This window comes from Lepidochelys kempii, chromosome 4 (genome assembly GCF_965140285.1).
Source record: "Lepidochelys kempii isolate rLepKem1 chromosome 4, rLepKem1.hap1, whole genome shotgun sequence".
In the NCBI taxonomy this organism is placed as follows: domain Eukaryota; kingdom Metazoa; phylum Chordata; order Testudines; family Cheloniidae; genus Lepidochelys; species Lepidochelys kempii.
Window position 1 is genome coordinate 66,051,263 of NC_136383.1, and position 24,765 is coordinate 66,076,027.

At 42.2% G+C, this 24,765-nt stretch overlaps 1 protein-coding gene across 1 annotated transcript in view; it reads right to left on the reverse strand.

Annotated features, from left to right (window-relative positions):
• Positions 1–24,765, reverse strand: part of TMEM192 (transmembrane protein 192) — a 39,055-nt gene that overhangs the window by 13,107 nt on the left and 1,183 nt on the right. The window contains exons 2-4 of the mRNA XM_073341536.2: positions 9,188–9,334; positions 4,698–4,962; positions 2,246–2,380 (exon numbers count right to left, since the gene is read on the reverse strand). Of these exons, the coding sequence (XP_073197637.1) occupies positions 2,246–2,380; positions 4,698–4,962; positions 9,188–9,334 (547 nt within the window). The remainder of the gene's footprint in view (positions 1–2,245; positions 2,381–4,697; positions 4,963–9,187; positions 9,335–24,765) is intronic.

Genomic DNA, 24,765 nt, shown 5'->3' on the forward strand with positions numbered 1-24,765 from the left:
CTATGTTCCAGCCTTTTGGGGGCGGGGGGGTGTTTAGCTAAAAGCACACCACTAAATCAACTCTCACTATTTTTCATTAGGATATTTTATTTACTTTACTATGCTGAAAATGGAGAAAACTATTTCAACAATATCCACTTATTAAAAGTAGATATCCACAATGGAAAAGATACCGACTGCAGCAAATAAAAGTGCTATTAAAGTGATTTTTATTTGGAGTAATTACTCTACTTCCAAAGTCACATTTACTCCAGACTATAGTGTCCACCTGAGGAAATTATACCAACATAGCTATACAGGAATACTTTGCTGCAGCTATGTTGGTCAAATTCCCCATGTAGACAATTCTAGTGTCAGAGCCTCTATTATAGCCAAGGGAGGTAGACTGGTACATTTGAGGCTTCATTTCTTGAGATAGTCTCAATACTATTACAAGCACAAGTTAAAAAGAAAATAGACAAGTCAGATCTTGAAACTGTTGTATTCAAAGCTTTTATAGATTTTGGTAGAGTACCATTACACTGGGAATAAACTACACTCTGCAACTTTATAGCAAGTCACTAACTAGGCTTTTCTCTAGTCATGAAGTTTCTCCTAGAGTTTTAAGTTGAGACACCTTATGGGTCAGTTACTGACAAACACTGGCTATCTAGAAGTTGCTTTGGCTTTCAGCATTGTCCCATGAGAATCAGCAGCATAATGTTACAGCAGCTGTTTCCTCTCCCCTCCCCGAAACTACTTTGTTCCTCTTTTCAACTCAACCTCTTTTCATCCCTTCCCTTCTTTTGTCAACACTTCACTAAGTTTTGTAATTGGTCTCCTTTCTAACTAGAGGACCCCAGAACTTGAATTCCACTACCGCAGTAATTTTGCTGAGCTACTAGCAGCCACCTGATACTTCAGTCAGCGTTCATTTTGTGGTGTAGGAGACACCAGCAGGAACTGAGCTGCCCTGAAGTCTACTGGTCGTCTCACTTCACACTAAGCTGTCTACATCAGCCCATTAAGAAGTAAGTACAGTTGATGAAAGCCTACTATGTCTTTAAATAAAACCAATCAGTACCCCTCCGATTAAAAAAAAAAAAAGTGTAAAGAAAATGAAGATTCCCAGGAGTTAAAGAACAATGACATTTACATGGTGTTTAAAAGCAAGATATAAAAATAGATATCACTTTGTAGTATTAGTCTGTGTATTTCACTGTAGCAATAAAGACTCCATGTGCAACAGCTCAAGAGGGGAAGTTAAATAAGATTATGTTCTCAGCTTAAAGAGCAGGAGACCTAATTTCTGGTTTCAAAAATCAAAACACTAGTTTACCTGGGTTTGTGGTATTTAACACCTTTTGTTTTCCTTACTAGTGGCAGCCAGGAGTAGACGTTTATTTCATGTTGTCTAGGTCACTCCTATGATCTTTCAGCCTGGCATACAAGCAATCTCGTCATCTAAATTTGAGTTTTATTGTGATGGTTTAATAGAACAAACAAAACATAGTCCTGGAGGATTAGGCCAAACCCATCAGGTCAGTAATGCTATACAGTATTCTACATTAAATTAATTATTTTGTACCAGCTGTTAGTGTTCTAGTGAACGTGGGCTAGAGATACATATTGCTTCATATAACTAAGTAGGGATTCCAAAAGTCTGAGTGTCACTTTAGAACTACTAACCATCAACAAATACTAGATGTGATAAGATTGGGGAAAGAGGGAGAGAAGAGGAACTGGAAGGAAATTGCAAGTTTGAAGATTGAGACAGGCCATATACCAGCTGAAACATTTAAGTTACACATGCCAAAGGAAAGTAGTTTTGACGAGGCAAGAAGAAGATTAGTTCTTTGAGTCACAGTTAAAAACAAAAAACAAAAACATTGAGCATATCTGTCTGACGAAACTGTCATGAAAGCACACTAGCAATCTGTGCTAGACATTTACGTCTATTTTAATTACTGCAGTTTCACTACATCACTAACTTCATGGGACAGTGCCTTAAACTCCAACAACTAGCCTAGTTTTTATCTGGCAATATTTAGCGTTTAAGCCAAATGTTGCCAAATGACTTCCCAGTTTGTTTTAAACAAGAACATCTGATTGTCTGCAATGTGTACAGATACTGAGAAGCCAGTTTGCAGCTATGATTGTAAAACAAGTCTTCTGGTGCCAAAAATTATTGTACTATGCTGAGAAAATAGAGTTTAGTAGCTATTGTAAGGAGGCCACGCAACAAGGCAATAATTACAATTTTTACCTGTGTAAATGACTATGCATGTCAAAGAAGAAATCAGCTCCAGACACAAGACTCCAAGGATAAGGTAGAGATACTTTTTACTGTAGTTAGGAAAGGAATGCTGAGCTGACAGTATCAGAAGCAGGGCTGCATTTCCTTAAAAGAAAAAACAGACATGACATTTACGTGTTTTAGTCTAGCTAATAACCAAAAATGGCTCAAAAATTCCCTCCTCCAATACCTACATCCCAGTGGACTCTTGTTTGTTAGGCTAGATGGATTATAGCTATGGAATGGAAAAACATGACTGGTATGCAATTTAAATCACACAAGAGTAAGAAAGAGACAAGTGTTCATAACTACAGTTATTTGTGAAACTTAAGTCCTACAGGACTAGAATGCTTCATTCTATAGTTCTTGAAGCCTTCAAGCAAATGCACAAAATTCAGTGACAGCTAAGATATACAATGAATCAGTAATGTCATCATTGATTGACAAGAATGTTATACCTATTGTCTAATATTTGACCTTTCAGTACATCAGTGTAGTAGTCCACCAAGGCACTAGCGTCATTTAATTCAGAGCAGGCAGAAGAGATATTTGAATTCCCATTCTCCTCCCATTTGTCATCATTCCCCTCCCCATGCACTTCTTGCGTCAGATATAAAATAATAAATTAAGTTCTTCAGAGTAGGTACCATGTCCTTCTTTTGTGCTGTAGAGTTTTTACAATATTCTAGGGAACATAAGACATGTCAGCTGTGAGGTAGGTTTAGAACTCATATACTGCTTTAAAGCAGAGCAGGAACAGGATACTGTGTTGGATGACTGAACTGTCAAGGCCAAATTTGCCACTTTATGAAATGTGGCATCCCATTTAATTTCCACCTTCACTTCTCAGTAGTGTTTGAGGGAAGTTGACCCTCACCCCCAACAAGGAAGTTTCGCTTGGGTGTTTACACACTTGGAATTTTAACCATTACATATACTAGAAGCCCTAAGCTTGCAAAAGGGACATAGTTTAACGAACATAAGGAAATCAGTACATCAAACTGCAAGACCACACACACACAAAATAATTGAGAGAAGTTTCCATTTCAGCGATCTGAAGCACACTATGTACTCAGCTTATTGTACTCTCCACAATCACTGCCTTCCAATAAAAAGGCCCCCTATTAAAAAAGAGCCATGACCATGATATGATTTTAGACAAGAATTAAGTTCAGTTTCTGGAAAAAGCTGGACAGCTGCTGCTCGTTAAACACCTCCTATGCTTGCTGCCACTAGGAAGAAAAAGTAAAACTAAAGAATGTACAGAGTTAAAATGCTGCCAAGAATCCTCTTCTCCCCAGGAAAAGTAGGGATGAAGTAGCATTCGTAACATGAATCCTGCTGCAAATTAAGGAGTTTTATTTTGCTTGAAACTTCAGCAACATGCAGCCTAGACCTGGGCTACACTCAAAAATCAGGAATCAACCTAACTAGGGCTGTGAAAAACCATCATGCCTTGTGTGTCACAGTTAGGTCAACCTAACCCCGGTGTATACATGGCTAGACTGACGGAAGAGTTCTTCCATCAACCTAGCTACCACCTTGGTGGAAGGGGTTTCCTTCATTATCTCCAATATAGGAAGCATCTATGCTACAGCAGAGCACAAGCAGTGCTGTAGCTGTGCTGCTATAGTGTACATATGGTCTAAGTCGTATTAGAAGTTGGAGTATGTGGAAATGGTGAAGGGGATGAGACCTCTTCAGACTTTCTTTTCTTCCATTTTGCAGTTATGGAATGCACCCCTTGGAAACACTTTCCACAAATGCACATGATCTCTCCATACAAGCAAATGAGAAAGTCTGTGCTGTTTCATGAGGACCTAGAGTAGACCACATAACTGTTCCCCACCCCAGCCTTTTTTTAATGGGGCATGTTACATGACTGCTTTTCTCCAACCTGAACACCCTTTTCTCTTAAATTCTGGAGTTTGACTGCAGACTCAAGCTCAGAAGTGGGCACGCTGACTAAGTAGTGCAGGTTCTTATTACTATATGAAGCCTACAATGGCTTCAGAAAGTAAAGTCAGCCAAGAGCATTCCTGGGGCCCTGTGGATGCATGCAAGTCAGCATTTTATCAGCCACCAGTCAGAAACAGGGCAAAATGACTAGCAGCCAAATGCAGCACATGTTTGCTCCAAGGACATTATGACTACTTGATTTAGTTGATGGGACAAGACATCTAGTCAATGGCTACTATTTCTGAATCTATTTCAACTCAGCTGAATTCTGGCCTGCTGCTACAGTAATAAAAGCAAGAGCAGGGAAGTTTGTATTTAACTATTAAGCATAGCACTCTCAAACAAACTAGTGTGCCACAATCTTAAAAATTATGAGTTCATAAAGCGTAGATGAAGTAGTTCAGTTCACGGTATTTTTTGATACAGAATCGGTAAAAGAAAAATGCAAATCGGTTTCTCTCACCTGTAGAATGTATAAGGAGTGGCAGTCTTTTAAGATGTCTTGTTGATCGGTAGATCATGAGGTATCCTCTGCATCTGACTTTACTGTGATGATGCTGAAGATATCGTTCAAAGACAACATGCAGAATCCACAGAATTACCTTTGCAATGATTATGACACTTTGCACCTTAAGTGGGTTGGTGTAGTTTCCGGGGCATTCGTCCTCATTTGGGTTTACATAAGAACAATATATACCTGCTAAAAATACTAAGACAACAAAAGCAACCTGTGAAAGAAGGGAAAGAGAGGAGACAGACCTTAAGGTTAATAGTTAAAATATAAGCAATATTACCAAAATTTAACTACTGTGTCTTATTTTCTGGATTGGTTCAAATGGAAGGAAAAAAAAAAAAAAAAAGATCATCCCTAATGCAGTTTTCTAGAACAGTGGTCTCCACAGTGTGGTGCACACACCCCAGGGGGTGTGCAGAAGGAGGAGCGCCACTAGACAGCACTCCACTGTTGTTTTTCTTCAGCAGCAGCTCTGCATGCCTGCAGCAGGTCTTCTCTCCCCCCGCCCTGCCCCCCTCACGTCACACCTGCGGCAGATCTTCCCTCCTTCTTTCTTTGGCAGCACCGTGGGGTTGCACAATCCAAAAATCTTTGGAGATCACTGTTCTAGAAGATACTTCATCTTTGTACAATAAGTATATCATGCATCTTCTTCCTGAATACAGAACTGAAATATTTGTTCTGCCTTTTTTGCATCATTAATAATTTTACCACCTCCATCTACTCATGGACCAACAACATTCCTAGATTTTTTTGTTCCTAGCACACAATACTAAGATTACTTATTGTCCTCAGCCTTACCAGTGATGGATTTTTCCCAGATGCCTTTAGCTTCCCTTATTTTATACATTTCATGATTTCTAGTTTATGTCAATTGCTATTTCTCTTTACATGTGCTACATTGATTTTGTCATTTATAATTGCTGCCTTCACTGCACCAGGATGCGCTTCTAGCCAAAGCTGTGGCTTTTTGGCCACCTAATAAACTCTTAAAGGACTCTCCCATTTTTCAAAATTTTTCCTCCAGATCAGTGTTGCTCATAATTTTCCTCAGCTTTGGGAAACTAGCCCTTTTGAAACACCAGGTATACATTTGGGACCGTCCTCTGGTTGCCCATATTGAATGTAATCAGGTCATGACAGTTGATCTTTAGGTAACCACTAACTTCCAGTCCTGTTATTAGTCCTATTTTTAAAAAAGCAAAAAGCCACCAGAAAGCAGCTTAGCGGCCCAAGGCCTTGAGCGGCTGAAGAATCAGACAAGAGGACACGGCTTTTTAGTCAAGGGTATTAAGGAAAGTCAAACATCCTTCCTTGTACTGTCTACAAGATTTTTTTTGCAGACTAAGTTGGTGACTCAGGCATTTATTTTCACAAAGCGGAAGAGGATAGGTATAGTGGCTTTTTAAAAAAATAGATTAGTTAAAAGAAGGCATTTAAGCCTTGTTTAAGTTATTATTCTACTGCCTTATCCTCTTATGGGATTGTCAACACAGTCAACAGTAAACTTGCTGTAGGAGAACGGACCACAATCCCGCAAGAGTGCTCAAATATAATTATCCTGTGAGATAACATGGTTAGTTTTAGTTTATACCTAGGCACTTACAAAACTAAATGCCCCCCCCCCCCCCAAAGAAAAAGGAAAAAAAAAAAAAAAAAAGACAGGTTTTGATTCTAAGCCTCCCTGATCTTCTAAAATCATAAACAAGAGTGTTTTGAATTCTGAGGAGACCAAACACACACCACTGGACTCCAAGCTCTCCAAACGTTCATCCACAAGTACTTCTAATACTAAGCTGCCATTTAATAGTAGGTCCATTTCAGAGTGATCTTAAGTTTGTAGAGAAGAAAGTAAATGCCTCTTACATGTTTTTTCCCCCCTCCCATGATTTATATCTTCCATATATCAAACTAACAGTAGTGTATATCCGGTTACAATAATACTCCACAGTATAAGCCCATGCATTTTATACAGAGAACTAACAGGACATACTTCTGCAAATTTTTGGTATTTAAAGTCTTCCTTCTCACCAAAAACCTCACCATTAAGGATTCCCATTTTTTTTAAGGGATGGTGCCACGAGTTAATTTAAGTTTATAATCCAACTGATTTCAGTTTAGAAATCATGGAGGTAGATATAGCAGCTAGCTATTTTTGTCTGGGATATTTAATTAAAAAAAAAAGTGTCCAATAACTACATCTGTACTACCCTAATCCAGGTAATTAATTCTGGACAAGTACAATACTTTGTTTTATGCAACACTTGAACTGGATCCACTCATTCAAATGGAGATCAGCCAGAAATTGTTTTTATGTCTGGTGAGTGGATATCACTTCTCACCCTGCTTCTGTTTGAGAAAGATATGCCCTAAACTAAACTACCTAAACATAGCTCTTCATCCTTCCATTTCCAAATTCATCCTTACACTTCAGGAGTACTAAAAAAAGTTTCATTGCCATTTTACAGATTTTAAAAAGCACATAGAAATATTAAGTGATTTACTCAAGGTCACACAGCCTGTCAGTGACAAAGCTGTGAAAAAAATTCAGATTTTCCATCTCCCAACCCAAGTATCTTGTCCACTAGTCATGTAATTTAGAATGCCACTGTCATTTTTATTCTGTCCAGTTACTTAAATTGTGTTTTTAATACCTTTGCTGTTTCTCAGGTATTCCAACATGGAACTATAGGTATGTATATTTTAAATGACCAGGATTAAGATGGAAACTGAGCAAATATTATGCAGTGCGTACATCCTCAGAATTGACTGGAGAGGGAAGGTTAGCCTAATGTTTATGGTGATGAGGATCTGGGTTTGATTCCCTGCTGTGCCACAAACTTCCTGTGTGACATTTAGAAAGTCACTTTGTGGCTCAGTTCCCCATCTGTGAGAAGGGGAGAATAGCACTTCCCTATTTCACAGGAATGCTGCAAGGACAAATGCATTAAAAATTGTCAAGTGCTTGGATAATATGGTAATGGAGTAAAATAGATCAATATTCCAGAAAGTCATCCGATCAATTTGACATACCCCAAAACTGAGTAAGGGAAAGTTAAGATGAAAATGGAGCTGGAGTCTCTGGAAAACAAAAAGAAGGTTGCAAAGAGAGTAAGTCTGAGGTTTTCAGCATGCACATTTGTGAACACTGATTTCAAGAGGACTTTGACAGGAGGGAATGCATTCTGGACATCTGGTTTTGAGTAGCAGGACTCCCTCAGACCACCAGTTGATTGAGTGTTCCTTCCTTTTCCCCTCCCTACACGCCCCCGGCCTTTTCTGCACCCCAAACTGCTCTTTAGCAGCTTAAGAGCTACATGTACAAGTTACTGGGGAATGAATGTTCCCTATTCCCTCCTGCCCTGAAGATATGATCTTTAAGACACTCATTTGCTTGCCACCATTTTCCCCAAAACCCTTGCCATCCATGGTAGGCTCCTGCCATTCTCCCCACAGCTTGAGAAGACCTCTGTCCCAAGTGATGACTATCTGGGCGGTGTGAGAAAGGGATGGTGAGAAAAATTCAGATGGAGCTGTGCTTGAGAACACTAGCTAAAGCTTGACAGACAGAAGCCATATTTTAAATGTTTCTAATTACCAACATGCAGTGAGTTTAGGGTTTGTCTACATACAGAAGTTACACCAACTACATTGATTTCTAAATTGATATTATGCACTCTTACATTGGTTTAAGAGTCTCCACACAAGGGGGTTGCTCAAATCTAGTGAAGTCCATTTTAGGAAACTGGTTTAGTTGATACAGTTTGTATGTAGACTGAGCCTTTAAAACAAAAAAAGGAAGGAGCGCTACAGATGTGACATTAATGCACTGTCCACATTAGAGCTACCCAAATTCTGTTAAACACACTGATGCAGTTACATCAGTCCAAGTTTCCTTACATAGGAGGCCTAAGACTTTTTTCCTAACCTGAGCAGATGGAAGGTGGGCTAGGACAACTCAGGAATCTTTACCAGGCACCAGCTGAGTACAGACAAGGCTAAATTTACTAGAAGTAGTGAAGAAGCAAGTCAAAAATGTAGATTGGATTAGTGTTTAATATGAATTACTAAATCTTTTAAATCAACTCTACACAAGTTTAAGTACAGGAACGTTTTCTTGGTCCTGAGGCAACATCCTAATTTAAATGTCATTTTGTAGCACTGACATTATCCAATTCACTAAAACCAAGTGACTTCTTATTGGACTAGATTAAAGATTACCTGCCATATCCATGTGAGTGGAAAGTTTGCAGTGTTGGGATGGAATGTTTAAGATACAAGGCAAGAGGAGTATGCAACACAAGTTATTTCTCGCTGTCCCCACAATCCCGGCTTTAGATCCAATACATCACAGCTGGAGAACCAGAATTTCCCATTATTTGCTCATAGCCAAGCTAATAAATTAAAAAAAAAAAATGATGATTCTTCCCAAAACTTACATGTATAAGCAACAGAAAGTTGGCAATCAAGACTGTAGGAATAGCATGGAATCTCGGTCTCAGTTGGGAATGTAATGCATGAGGTGGAAGAAGTGGTGCATCAAGTAGAGGATCATCTTCTGTGCTCTGCGTTATCTCCAAGGAACCCTGAAATTTAATCATGAGTTTCAGATTAATTTTCCCACATTACTCTTACAATGGGTGTTTCCAAGGCAGGCCATCTTCTCGTACCACAAAATTTCAAGCAGCTATTACTTAATTCAGTGTTCTCCCAGAAAGTTATTTAACAAATTAATCATTAAGGTCATTAAGAACAGAGATCATACCATTTGGCCATTTCTAGAATGGCTGTACTCCTATTGATAGGCTTTAGTCTTCAAAATACTTTTCAAACATTTGAGTATCACTGAGATTTCTGACACCTCCACATTTAAAGGAAGTGGAACACCTCTTCAACCACACTGAAATCTCAACCATGAAAAAGAACTACAAACACAAGAGGTAACGCGACTGCTTTCAGCTCAGGGAATAGTGAAAAGCGAAGTAGCCTGCTGCCATATACTAAGCATGTCTACTTTGGATGAGGTTAGAATTTGTATTTTAGCATGATTATCCTATGACAAGTTAATAGAATGTCATGCCTTGTCCACGCTAGAAGTCTGTTATGTTAAATATTATCTATTCCCTCTAGATTAGAACTGTAAAACATTGTGGCCACATGTAATACTTCAGATGTGGCATGCTTGAAAAGGTCACAGATCTGGTCCCTATGACTGTTATCAACCAGACAGCTGTGAGGGGAATCCCACTTCTCGATCCCTGCATCTTTTAAGCTTCCCTAGATTTCAGTGGGCTGCAGCACTGCTTCCTCCCCAGCTCTCTCTGGCACATTTCCTAGACACCACTCTCAATCTGTTACCCTTGATGGAAGTGAGGCCCTAAGCACTGGCCCCCAGGTCCAGCGCTGAACCCCCTCAAGGTACCTCAGTAACTTAAATAACCATTATCCCAGACTCCTATCGAAGGCGAGAGCCTTCTAAGTTACAGTTTAAGTTTCTCAGGAGGAAACACAGTAGATGTAGCATATACAGACTTGAACACAGCATTGCTCTTTAACAGCATGAGAAAGATACAGGTCTCTACAAAATAAACCCTACATACATTTCCTCTGACTAGCTCATCCTTCCCTTTGGGAGACGGTTCAGGCAGGGTCCCCCTCTCCCTGCCGCTGTTTCCCTCGTCTCAAACTGGTAAAAAATGGCTTTTGACTAAATAGAGTAGCTTCTGCCCCTTACAAACAAGTCCCTGGTCAGCCTCCACAGGTGATCCCAGACAGACCAGGTGACCCTACTGCTTACCAGGTGACTGTTGCTAAGCAAGTTGGCTCTGAACCAGGAGAACTGGTTTATTGGGGGAGAGAAATTTTGGCCAACAAATTATATTTCAGTGGCAATACATTTAAATCAACTCCTCTCTCGTTATCCCTTTTCCACTAGCCTTTGGAAATCTAGTTCAACAGGACAAAAGTAAAGAAACCAATAGTGATGCTGCCAGACCAGACATCAGCTCATGCCAAGGCCCCTAGGCTTCAAATGAACACTGACAAATGCCTAGCTGGAGGCCTGTCTGGCTCCCCTGTGTGTTAGTATTGGTAAAATAGATATTAGAGTTAAGAATGTGTTTAGTCTTTATCAGGGTGACCAGATGTCCCATTTTTAAAGGGGGGGGGAGTCCTGTATTAAAGTCCTCCTGCAGGGGTTCCGACTTTCTTAAACTGGCAAATTGTCCTGTATTTTCTGTCCGTCCCCCCCATCAGTACCAGCAAGTCCTACTGCAGGCCAGATCCTTGCTCACCAGCTGCTCACCCACCAGTAGTGAGTGAGTGGGTGGCAGACGATGGCGGGGTGCAAGGTTGGTGATGGGGTAAAGATGCAGCAGATGGGGTTGGCTGCTCCCCCCCCCGCTAGTCCAATCAGTGCAGCTCCCACTGTATGCCAGCTCTCATCCAGCAGGGCCCTGCTCCCCATCCTGTTTTTGGCCAGCACTGGCTGCACACTGAGCCACGATAGCTACTGAGTGCCAGCAGGCACCAGGCAGTGGCCTGTTACATGTCACCTATACTCGACCCACTGGTTCTTTATGTGCCCCCCCTCCTGCTATCCTCTCTCTCTATGCTTTGCCCCTTCACCCCTCCTCCCGAACGCTGCTGCTCCTCCATATCACCCCCAGCAGTGCACGTCTCATTCCCAGTGCCGTGCAGAGAACCACCCCTGCTCGGAGTGCTTGGCTCACCAGGAGGCTCCTTCCTTCCCCCTCTGCATCTGGCTGGGCTGGCCCCCAGGGAAAGCCCAAGACCCTCTGGCCCAGGGGACTGGCCAGGAGGAGCAGAGCCCCACGTGTGTCAAAGCCTCACACAGTGCTGGCATGGGGTAGGCTCTCTGCCCATCAGCTAAACTCTGGAGTGTGTATGTGTCAAGGGGGGCGGGGGGGGAGGGGCGCTGTTGGGGCAAAGTAATTTCCAGCCTGTTCCTGCCCTGAACCTGCAGGCTCCACAGCAGCCAGCCCCGGGGCAGGGGCTTAGCACCCTCTTCACCCACTCCCCCCTGGGAGCATGGGGCTGCTCCCCCTCTACTGAGCTACCTCTCTGGCCTGGTTCACTGAAGCCCCTGCAATCATAGGCGCCAACTTCTCCTGGCGCTGGTGGATGCTGGCACCTACCCGCCCCCAACTCCACCTCTTCCAGCCCTGTCCTGCCCCGAAGTCCCAACCCCAACTCTGCCCCCTTCCTGCCCCATTGGACTCCTTCCCCAAATCCCCGCCCCTTCCCCACCTCTCCCCTGAGCCCACTGCATTTCCGCTCCTCCCCCCACCTCCCTCAGCTTGTTACACTGCAAAACAGCTGTTTTGTGGCAGCAAACCTGGGAGGAGAAGCAGGGACATGGCGCGCTCAGGGGAGGAGGAGGAGAGCTGGGGCAGGGAGCTTGGCTATCAGTGGGTGCAGCGGCTTGTCTCTTCCTGCCTGCACAGCTGGAGGGGTGGCAGGGGAGGAGAAGAGAAGAGAAGAGCTCTGCAAAGACACAGGCCAGGTCATCCCTTGCCCCTCTGCAGCTGGAAGCAGGGGTACCTTCCCTCCTGCAATGTTGAAAGGCTGCTGCTGCTGGCCACATTCTGGTGTAAACCCTGTCAGAAATTGGGGTGGGGGGAGCAGGCATACCTGCATACCCCCACATGCGTTGCCTCAGGAAGGCACGGCATCCAGGGGGCCCAGGCATGGAGAGTGGAGTGCTTGGCAGGGAGGGTCAGTCACCTCCCCCTGTGTAAGCGAGGTAGGTAGGTAGGGAGAGAGAGAGTCCCCGTCCATGTCCTCCCCCTGTGAGCCTAAAGCCTTAAAGATAAGAAGCTAAATAAAAAGAAATACTGTGTAGTTGGATCCTTTTTAACTGGGGCTCAGTCACCTTGATGTTAATTTGAAAGTTTGTACTGCATAGTTCTGATTGATTGCCACTGAAGTTGCCCAAATACAAGTAATTTTACTAGGTGCCATGTATTCAGCATAGGGAAATATGGTTGCCCTAGTTTTTAGGGAATGCTTGTAGGATGCTGCATGTATTAAGCTTGCTTATAAACCTCTGTACCAAATATTTACCTTTATAACATATAAGTGTTTGCTCTAAAACTATACATTCACAGTGAGGAAAGAACTACCAAGTGGGAAATACTAGTTTACCACAAGAGGTGTCATCTCCTGCCCAACAAAAGAAAGCCTGTAAACATCAGACAAGCCATTGTGGCACATCAATGGACAAAAGACATCATTGATTTCTCCCTCAATACCAATAAAGACGAGATAAACATTCATCCCATCATCTTGAGCTCTGCGGGAAGGGAATAAAAATCCCTGTCCTGCTTGGAATTCAGGGCATGGACAAGATTTCTAAGCATAAACAAGGGATCCCCAGTTGTTTAGCTAGGGTTAGACCTGAAGGACATACAGCAGCTTCTATTACTTTTTGAAGCCTAAGACCAACTCATCTGTATGTGCATGTATGTTCACCTGCTTTAAACCTTATAAATAACTCATTTCTTTTTCCCAGTTAAAAGATCTTTAATTATAGGATTGGCTACAAGCATTGTCTTTGGTGAGAGATAAAAGGTGCACTTGACCTGGGGTAAGCGAATAGTCCTTTGGGACTAGGAGTAACCTGAATATTGTTGTGATTTAGGGACCATCTATCAAAGACAGGCTTCTCTGGGTGGCAAAATAGATCAGAATACCCAAAGGGATTGTCTGTGATTCCATGTTAAGGCTGTTATAATGCTTTCAGAAGTCACACTTGATACATGATTAGTGAAATCTCAGCTTGGTGTCTGTGCCTTTCTTCTTAGCAGTATACCATGAGGTTGGTACTCACACTCATGAGCCACTCCAGACTGCTTGAGACCCATATCCAAAATGGAGTCTAGTATGGCCAAAATCTGAGTTCAAAACAGTTCAAAATCTCATGCAGAATTCCTACATTTTACAGGTAGATTCCCCAAAATCTCACCATCTCCAGTATACTATGCTTCAATAGGGCCAATAGTGCCAACAGTCTGAACCATTTCAGCCACAACTATTCTAGTTCCAGTGTGGACACAGATTAGCTGGAACTATTCAGCTTGTCTTCCCCCCCCCCCCCCGTCCCTTCAGGGCACCAGCACCCCTTCAGAGTTCCATACTAGTTCCACCCTGTGCATTTTAGGGATGTGGAGCAAACAAGATTCAGCACAGTTAATATGGATGTGCTGAATCAGTTTTCAGATTACCATTACACAAAACAGGAAGTCAATCAGATTTGCCACTGTCAGAGACAAGATACTGGGCTAGCTGGACCCATTGGTCTGACCCAGTATGGCCATTCTTGTGTTCTACAAGTTTTAAAATGCTGTTTGTGCGTGTTTCATTGGATTCTGATCGCCATTTAAATGTAGCTTGACAAATTCAAAGTAAAAAAAAAAAAAAAAAAAAAAAATCTAGTAAATAAGGAATGTCATTTACCATTTAACATTAAAAAGTAAAAAAGTAGTCTAAGTGTGTTACACTATATATAAATGCACCGTAAGTTAAACCGTTATATAGCTTATCCTTCTACTTAGCAAGAAGTATCAAATTTAGAGTAAAGGCTACTCTTAGTTGCAAGTTGATGAGTTTTAATGATTATACCAAACGAGAATTAATCTGTTTAGGCTCTAATAAATTTGTTAGTTTCCAAGGTGCCACAAGTACTCCTGTTCTTTTTGCAGATACAAACTAACTCAGAGTAGCAGCTGTAACAAGATTTAAGTCACTTATTTAAATCAATGTTCCCTGCTTTACAGATTGTAAACTGATTAAAAATCAGCAATTGAAATGTAACACTGAACAATTATAAATTCAGATTAGATGTATGGAGCCTCAACCAGATTGAAGATACATTACCTGTTTTTTTAAATCTAAGTCAGTGAGATCAATCCCTCCAGCCACTTTACAACTCAAAGCGATGGCAAGCAACAGTGATATAGACAGCCACATCAGGGAAAATAAGCAGATCTCTCTCTCAAATTTAGTTCTTCTTCCACTTGAGGAAGCTGGATACACCATAATATTTCATATTCAAGAGATTCTTTGCAGCTATAAAGAACTAGCAATGTATTTTAAGGAGAAACTGTAAAGATTCTTCATAGAAACCAACATGGTTAGGAACATGCCTTTTTAGTACTTTGAGTATCTGTGGCTTTTTTTTTTTTTTGGTTAAGATGACAGTTTTCCAGCTTTTTTTTACCTTTGAAGAACCAGGAAGTCTGGTCTTCTAGGGATAAGGTCACCTGTAAAGAGACTCAAGGTCTTGTCTATATTAGTTTTACTGATTCACTTTGTTGTAAGCCATGCTAAATGCAAAAGAATAAAAGCAGAGATTCTAGGCTGCACCTGCAGGTTCACAGAAAGGAGGAGTCTTAGGGAAGGAGGGTGCAGAGATGCAAGCCCCTTTCCAATTCTAGGATGCTCCTAACACAAAGAATCTTGACTGCCCTACTGGATAGCAGTCCCAGGCTGCCTGGGGGCTGCTCTACAGGCCATAGCAACAGAGAAACCCTATTACCTAGGCTTGGCAGAATTTGTTTTTGTAAATCTGATGGTTAATATCAGTTATTTTTAGCCTTCCCCCACCCCTGATTTGTATCTATTTTAATACCTTTTTGCAGCAGCGCTATGCTCTACACACAGCTGGAGACACTAGATCCCCGCAGGCACAAGAAATGCTGCAGTCTTGACAGGACAGAGCAGATCCCTAGCCAGAGCCATGAGGATGACAGACTCCTACCTGTGACGGAGACGACCCCACTGCTGAAAAGCTCCTGCCCAGGAATGGCCCCTGCTCACCCAGCCAGCAGGTGGAGCTGTGATAACAGGCCTGCAGAGGGTTCCCTGGGTGGCTAGTAACACCAGATACAAGGTGTGGGGGAGGCAGTGCTTGGTCAGCTGTTACCAAGGCACCCCCTTTCTCCCCCTCCCCTCAGTTTCAGCATGCCAGGTGAAATTAACCTGTGATGACTATTTAAAATTGAATCTGGCCAAGCCTCCAGTAACAGAAAACTTCCCTCCTGACCCCTGCTCCAGGGTTGCAAGGGGAATTCTGCCCCGATGAGCAAAAGGGTTTTATGGCTCATGTATGTTGCTGTTAGAGCCTACAGCTGGGTTCCAATTCCACACAAAATTGGGTCATTAAAAAGGAGGTAAAAGGTGTTGGGGCTGGTTGGGCTCCAGGTCCCCGCTATAGGCACTGCAGCCTGGTGCACAGGTTTGCATCACTGCTCAAGTATGGGCCAGCTGCCTCTCCATCATGAGGATGGAGGGGCCAACCTTGCATAAGTAGCATTGTTATCCAGTGCACCCAGTTGTAACACCACTCTCACAAATTGGGCCTGGCCAGCCCCCTGTTGTCATGATGGGGCAGTTGGGCCAAACATGAGTTGTGCTGCAACTCAAGAGGTCCCAGAGCCCACAGTGGGAAGCCCCAGGACAGGAGCCAAGGGGGAAGTGGTAGATCTGTTTGCATTACATGTGGCAGCTTTGGATGGTGGGGTGTGGGTCAGGATTTTGGGGGCCCTGGCTACTCCCCCTAACCTGCCCCTTCTTTCCACAGGTATGGGGAAGAGTAGTCTCCTGCTTTCATTTGCAGGTAACATTTCTGGTAATAACTGTCCCCCTGATGTACCAACACCACAACCCCACACTTAGCCATGCAACACCCCCATCTTCCATATAACTTGCCCTACCCCCCACTCCAGCTTGGCGACTCCCAGCCTCTAGATCTTCCCCCACTGCACCCCAGCCCCTTCTGTCCCAACCCTTACTTTCTCCCCCAAAATACACAGCTCCCTGCATCCCATGGGGGAGGTCTCAACTCACCACCCAGACCCACTTGTTAGTGGAGGGGGTTCCCCCATCTGTTAACATCTGGCTGGAATCTTAGCTCTGCACCCCCTCCCACCCCAGTTCTCCTGTCGGAGGGCTCTGGGTAGCCACCAAGGTTTTCAAAATGGGTCCTGAGCCCAAAAAGGCCTACTGCAGGAGAATCCTTCTTTTGGGCCTTGTCTTCAGAAGGTACCGATGCATTTAAGTATGTGCAAGTCAACATATACCAAGAGAAAAATCATAGGCCAGGTCTATACTGGAAAACCCTATTCATGTAGAAGCAGTTTATACTGGCAAAAGGCTTTTGCCAATATACCTTATACCAGTAGCCCAAGCAAAGTTAGATGTAGCTATACTACCAGCAAAAGCACTTTTCCGCTACAGCTACATTTACATTAGGGCTTGTGCAGATATGGAAGCGTCAGACCCCACTAACCAACATTATTACACTAGGGCTTCCGCCGGTACGGACATGGCCGTAGTGTCTGTAGATGCTACGATTGATTCGGTTCTCTCCTTGCCAGGGAAAGTTTCCTACTCCACTTGCCACCCCCCAATTTCTGCTCAATACTGCTTTTAGAATTTCAAATACAAATGTTTTCAATTAAGTACTTCTATGCATGGGCTAGCTAGCAGTTAGAGGTTCTCATGTAGTGCTTTTAAGTTTAACCCCTTGAAATAGGGTAGATAAAAAGCCATTTCTAAAAATTTAAATTATAGCTTTATTTTAAATACTAAAGCTTAGTTTTGAAATTATGACAACCTATAGTAAGCTGTTCACTATAAGATGTTAGAATGGTTTAAATTAAAATGTTTGCTGCCAAGTTTTCAAGAAAGCCAAAACTGAACTGGTGGAAGTTACTAGCCATGCACTTGCAGCCATGTATTTTTTCACTTTTAGAGAAAATTTAATAGTCCCTTTCCTCCTAATCTTGATTAGGAGGAGTTACCCAAGACATTAAAAAAGTTGAATTTACTCAATTAATTGTACTCCAGACTACCTGAAATTAATCTTCTTATGCTGCACACACATTTAGGAGAATTTACAGAATATTTATTTTCAGGAACCTATACAACCCATTGAGGTTTGTCCATTAATCAGGTTTGAGATATTAGGAGTCAGACTAACTTTGAGTTTTACAACAATTTGGGGCTTGTTTACCCAGAGTTGCACTATTTCCAGTTTTATTTTTATACAAAAACTAGTACAAGAGGCAGTGTGCACGCTTATTTTGATTTATACCAGGTTTATTTTGTTTCATCTTGACCCTGTTACAAACATGTTTAATCCAACCTAAAATAAGCCATTTAAATTGAAGTTAAGAGTGCTCATGCACCAGTTTGGTTAAACCACTGGTGTTGCCTATAGAAGGGTTCCTAACACATTGGATACAAAGAATTAGATTATCAGTAAACATAGATGTTGGTAGATGTATACACAAAAGATGTTGGTAGTTCATTGTACACACAAAAGCCAAGAAAGTGTTTCCATTGATAATTAAAATTTACAGATAAGCAACATTTTTATTTTTGCCTGAGGACAGTTTGATTTAAAGATATTTACTTTGTATATTTGTAATGGTTAAATTAACATGTCAAAAGGTTTAATTTTTCAACTCTCAACATCTGTTAAATAATTGTCTGAACCCCATAATTCCCAAGATTTCATGCAACTGAATAAATTGAGAAAAATAAAAAAAAAGTGCTTATATTTTTAAACATTAAACACAAATAAACCCAGTTCTGCCAGGCCTACTAGTAAGTAAATTCACAGGTAGAAGATAACCGTTCCTTAAATTTGGTTATAGTTGTGAGGGGTTTGACCCCTTTCCGGGATGCCACCTGATGTACTGGGATTTCACTGAGCCTCTCCTGCACAACCAGCCTGGGTTCCCTCTCCCTGCTTTGCTGAATTAGGCTGTCCAGCCTCTTGCAGCACACACACAGGTAGGGCTACACCCCACTGCAGACACAGACTGAAGTCATCTCTGTGTAAGAGGACTCCCTCCTGCACCCCCCAGCACTCACGTGCACACCCCTTTTGGGAGATAAACCCAAAATATTACTGTCTTGTGCTGTATAGGAAAAACCTGCACAGCACAAGCTCATAAAAAAAATCTGTCCTCTTCCTCAATGTGGAGAGAGATGTGTACAACTTCTTGCCCTGTCAGTTAGAAATTACATAAACTGGGTTATATTATAAACAAGAAACAAGTTTATTAACTACAAAAGGTAGATTAAGTAGTTAAAAAGACCACAAACAGAACAAAGCAGATTAGTAAGCAAATAAAACCAAACATGCAAACTAAGCTTGTTTCCCTAAAGAAATTGGTTACAAATAGTAATTTGTCATCCTAGATATTGTTGCAGGCAGATTAAAGAAAGTCTTGAAAAGGCAGCTGCACTGGTCTCCAGCTGGAGACCTCAGGTATTATTATTCACAAGCTAGACACCCTTCCATCTTGGGCTCAACCCTTCTCCCTCCAGTTCAGTTCTTGCTTCCAGGTGTTTTTCAGCATCTCTTTGGGTGGGAAGACAGAGGAGATAACCTGGATGATGTCACTCCCCTGCATTATATAGCTCGTGTATGGCAGGAACCCTTTGTCTCCCAGTGGAAGAACATGGCACTCCGAGGGGTGGGTCCAGTACCAGGTGATTCAGACCCATGTCTCTGTAGGGCTGTGGCAGCCATTACTCGTAGGTTTCAGAGTGGTAGCTGTGTTAATCTGTACCAGCAAAAAGAACAAGATGCCACAAGTATTCCTTATTCTTATTATTCGTAGACTGTCTGGAGTGTCCAAAGGAAGACTAGGTAAACTCTTTTACAGTCCATTGTCTCTGCTAATGGCCTATTAGCCCTGTCTGGCTTTTCCATTGTTGTACCTGAAGGGCTGGTGGGGGGAGGGGGGGGATACTCAAACTAACATTTGAAATACAGATACAGAAATGATACAGGCATACAAATTTGATAATCACATTCAGTAAATCATAACCTTTCCAACGAAATCTCACGAGCCATCTTGTGTACCTCAGTCATGTCACATTCATATTATAAGCATATTTTCATAAAGAATATGAAGTGAAATATCACATTAGTCCTATGATTATATACAACTCTAGCATCTAGACTATTTCAAGGGCTAATCCTACCTTGCTGGCTACCCACTCCTACTGCCACCTGGCCCCCTCAGCCTCCTTTCAACAGCAGCCCACACAGGAATGGGAATTAGAAGTGCCAGTTGATGAAGACTAAGAAGGTAAAAAGAGAAGAAATTTCTACCACAACCCTACATCAGTTGTGTCTGTTTAAGAGCCATTATGCAGGTCTTCTGGACCATAAACACAACACTGCCAGAACTTCAGGATCTACAGAACTAGGACACCAGCACCATTAAAAGAATCTAGAATCCTATTACGTTACTCCTTCCAAAATTCTTCCCCTCCCCACCAGTAGATTCTGATGTTATTCCCCTTAGAACACCACAGTAGGATAAATCTTAAAGCTAGGCATCTGTAGCCAATTGCTCAATCAGCAACATCCTTAAATAGATAAGAAGAAAGTGACCACCTGGGTCTTACTACTGACTGTAAGGTCAGCAGTCAACAAAACCAGCACAACCAAGGCTATGATTTTGGATGAAGCACCTGGACTCTCTCACAATACTGAGACATGTCTCCAACCCTACAGCTAGTCCCCCCAGCACACTTCTGAATGCATCACAAAAAAGTATGGAGAAGAAGTCCTCGTCCACTTCCCCATTTCTCCTACAGAAGACATTTGAGTGCATGCATATGCTATGCAATAATGGATAACAGGAAACTAGCCCTTTTAGGGGTGGACAGGCTTCAGATGGAAGCCATATCACCTTCCAGGAAGGACTAGGAGCTGCAGCCCAACATGGTACCAGAATACCACAGATTTCTTGGGCCCAGTAACCTCATCCATCACATACAGTTTTAATGGTTCAATAGTTGATCTCCTGGCCTACATGGAAGCCGTAAGATTCTCCCAGGCAGCCTCAGGAGCTACACATGCAGCCACACATATACTGGCTTTTATCTTCATCCTAAAAATATTGGTGAGGTCACTGACATACCACTCTCCTGATCTGATCATCTCATCCAGACCGTGTTGAAATCCTTCCTACCAGGACAGTAAGCAAGGAAAGCTGGTCTGTCCCTAAAGACTCCAGAACTCCCTAGGTTTTCAACTCATCTAAATATAAGGCAGAGGTTCGATAAGCTAATCCAGATACCTTCACCCCAAACCCTCCACATCAACCAAGAAAATCACCAAGGTTCACAGATGAACTGTGGGAGATGAAGTGCAGAGGAAGAGGTTTAGAAAGCCATTGGTGCAAAGGAAAGAAAAACCCCACACAAAACTCTGAACTCCTCTGCCAATAGTGCAGACACTTACATGACTGCATCATTGCCTTAAAGGAGGCAAAACTAGTCTCTGCAATCAACATGGCAGAATCACAACAAGCAGAGCTATAATTGCTTGGTCAACTCGCTAAGTCAACCCATACCCATGCATCAGCCACAAAGAAAGAGGTTAACATACCTCATTGATATGGTCAGAAGAGTACATATGGAGTGAACTGGGATAGAAAATGCCATCCTAACCAGATTGTATTATCTGCCCCAGCATTCCTAACTGAGTTTGGCCCCATAACACATGCTGAAGCTAAAGAATCCGGGGCAGAGGGAGGGGGAAGAGAAGGGAAGGGAAGGGGAGAATTAGAGCCTCAACCTATTGAACTGATTTATGCATTTCCTGGCTGGTGAAAACCAGTGAAGAACAAACAGTCATTGCTCCTTCAGAGAAGCATATCTATCCAACGCAATGAAAAATGATGATTGACCACACTATATTACAAGTTTCAGAGTAGCAGCTGTGTTAGTCTGTTTTCGCAAAAAGAAAAGGAGTACTAGTGGCACCTTAGAGACTAACAAATTTATTTGAGCATAAGTTTTCGTGAGCTACAGCTTACTTCATCGGATGCATTCAGCGGAAAATACAGTGGGGAGATTTATATACATAGAGAACATGAGGGGTCTTCAACCCCTCAGACAGAGGCAAACACCTACAAGATCTCTATCAAGCATTCTTACAACTACAATACCCACCTGCTGAAGTGAAGAAAGAAATTGACAGAGCCAGGAGAGTACCCAGAAGTCACCTACTATAGGACAGGCCTAACAAAGATAATAACAGAACGTCACTAGCCATCACCTTCAGCCCCCAACTAAAACCTCTCCAATGCATCATCAAGGATCTACAACCTATCCTGAAGGACGACCCATCACTCTCACAGATCTTGGGAGACAGGCCAGTCCTTGCTTACAGACAGCCCCCCACCCTGAAGCAAATACTCACCAGCAACCACACAACAGAACCACTAACCCAGGAACCTATCCTTGCAACAAAGCCTGTTGCCAACTGTGTCCACATATCTATTCAGGGGACACCATCATCGGGCCTAATCACATCAGCCACACTATCAGAGGCTCGTTCACCTGCACATCCACCAATGTGATATATGCCATCATGTGCCAGCAATGCCCCTCTGCCATGTACATTGGCCAAACTGGACAGTCTCTACGTAAAAGAATAAATGGACACAAATCAGACGTCAAGAATTATAACATTGAAAAACCAGTTGGAGAACACTTCAATCTCTCTGGTCACTCGATTACAGACCTGAGAGTGGCAATACTTCAACAAAAGAACTTCAAAAACGGACTCCAACGAGAGACTGCTGAATTGGAATTCATTTGCAAACTGGATACAATTAACTTAGGCTTGAATAGAGACTGGGAGTGGATGGGTCATTACACAAAGTAAAAACTATTTCCCCACATTTATCCCCCCACCATTCCTCAGACATTCTTGTCAACTGCTGGAAATTGCCCACCTTGATAATCAATACGAAAGGTCCCTCCCCAGCTGGTAATAGCTCACCTTAAGTGATCACTCTGGTTACAGTGTATATGGTAACACCCATTGTTTCATGTTCTCTATGTATATAAATCTCCCCACTGTATTTTCCGCTGAATGCATCCGATGAAGTGAGCTGTAGCTCACGAAAGCTTATGCTCAAATAAATTTGTTAGTGTCTAAGGTGCCACTAGTACTCCTTTTCTTTTTACTATATTGCAAGACACCAATACTCAACTTTGAAGATCTTTCCAGGTACGATCCTGTCTCCAAGCCTCCCATTCCTGGTCAAAATAAGAGCACTAACACAATGCTCCCATGTTACTATAATACAAATGAAATCAGAAGTGTGAATATTCACCTTCAACTGACTTGAGTACAAGATGTGGGTGTAATTTCTCAAGTTTCATGTGAACAACAAAAATACCTACAAGTATGTATCACTTCCCCATCTTACCAGCACTAACCCGTGACCGGTCTATGTTTTCAGACATTAATCTTTGCTACTGTAGTCAGCATAGTACCTTTAGTTTTTACATGAATGGCTATATCCGATAGCTTCTAAGATACCGGCTTGCATGAGAATTAATTGACTAGTGATTGGTCAGAAGAGGTATCACTACAGTGCAGTTCACTTATTGAGGCCAGGATTACCTTTTAGATCAAAGCAAGGGGGGGGCACCTACAGGAGGAGAAAGATGCAGGGAAGTCACATTTGTGGCTTGCTACTGCAGTTATGTTTTCAAGAGTACAAAAGCATCTCTTTATACTAATTCTACTTACTCACACATCATAGATCCCCAGCTTCCAAAACCCTCCAGCCACATTTCCATGCCAGAATCAGAAGTTAACTACATTTGTACAGACTGTGCATCTGGATAGCCAAATGCACAGATTGTAAAATATTACAGCTAATGTTAAAAAAATTATATAATACATAGGTTAGGAAAAGAGTATCTGTACATCTGGGTATAGTGCGGGCTTTCTCAAACTGGGGGACAGGACCCCTCAGGGGGTCACAAGGTTATTATATGGGGGGGTCGCTAGCTGTCAGCCTGCACCCTAAACCCCATTGTGCACCCAGCATTTATAATGGTTTTAAATATCTTTTTAAAAGTGTTTTTAATTTATAAGGGGGGGGTGTCACACTCAGAGGTTTGCTATGTGAAAGGGGTCACCAGAACAAAAAAGTTTGAGAACCACTGGTATAGTGCTTATATTATCCACAAATATAAAAGTTAGTTTTTAAAAGTCATATGAAATACAGAGTACATGATCAGCAATAACCCAAATTTAGGTGAATAGATTGAACAATACAGCTTAGATATTAGAATCCAAATACTCAGGTACATCACTCATGAAAAGCTGTACAGGGATTTGGTTGTGGAAAGCAATATATATCAATGAGTGGAGACTGTATTTTCTAAATAGACAACCAATCTAATCCTCAGTTACTGAGAAAAAATCTATGGGGAAAGTATGTTACTTTCCTGACTGCGCTTTTCATTGGCACTTCAGCTCATCCCTCCTGGCATTGCCTATGTGATCTATGTAGATGTCCCTCGACCACCTGATTGCGTCTAACACCATGAGTTGCCGCATCAGCCGAGCTTAGTGCTAACCAATTCTGCATTCTCTCAGCACTCGCTCGTTACTGGGGTCCCATTCACCTAAGGCTCCAAGGCGTGTGTGTCTCTGGACCTGATAACCCTTAGCTCTCAAGCTTTCAGCCAGAGGGGTGTATTTCTCTACCTTTCGAGCTCTGGCATCGTGGAAGGGCAGGGTCCTGTTCTCAAAGGGCATGGTACTACATCAACAGTTTATATATTTTAAGGTCAGAGTCATCTGTGTATTGAATAGAGAACTTAAGTTTCATGGCCAGGCCATTTCCTCCACATTCTTCTTAAGGAAGCAGCATAACCAAGTTTGGTACTATAGATAACCTATAATTTGGGTGGGTGGGGGTTAGGCTGCTAGTTAAATTGCTTCTGTGATGTATCTGTGTCTTACTCTCTGTGTGTGTGTATACACACACACACAGTATCTACAAGTGATATTGTTTGAAAATCAATCATACATCAAAATAGCAGTCAGTGTTTTACATGCTTACAAAAAAAGCGAATAGCGTTCCTTATCAGAGCCCAAACAAGACAACAGGAAGAGATTATGCAGGAACATAAATAAAAAGCCTCTGTCCTA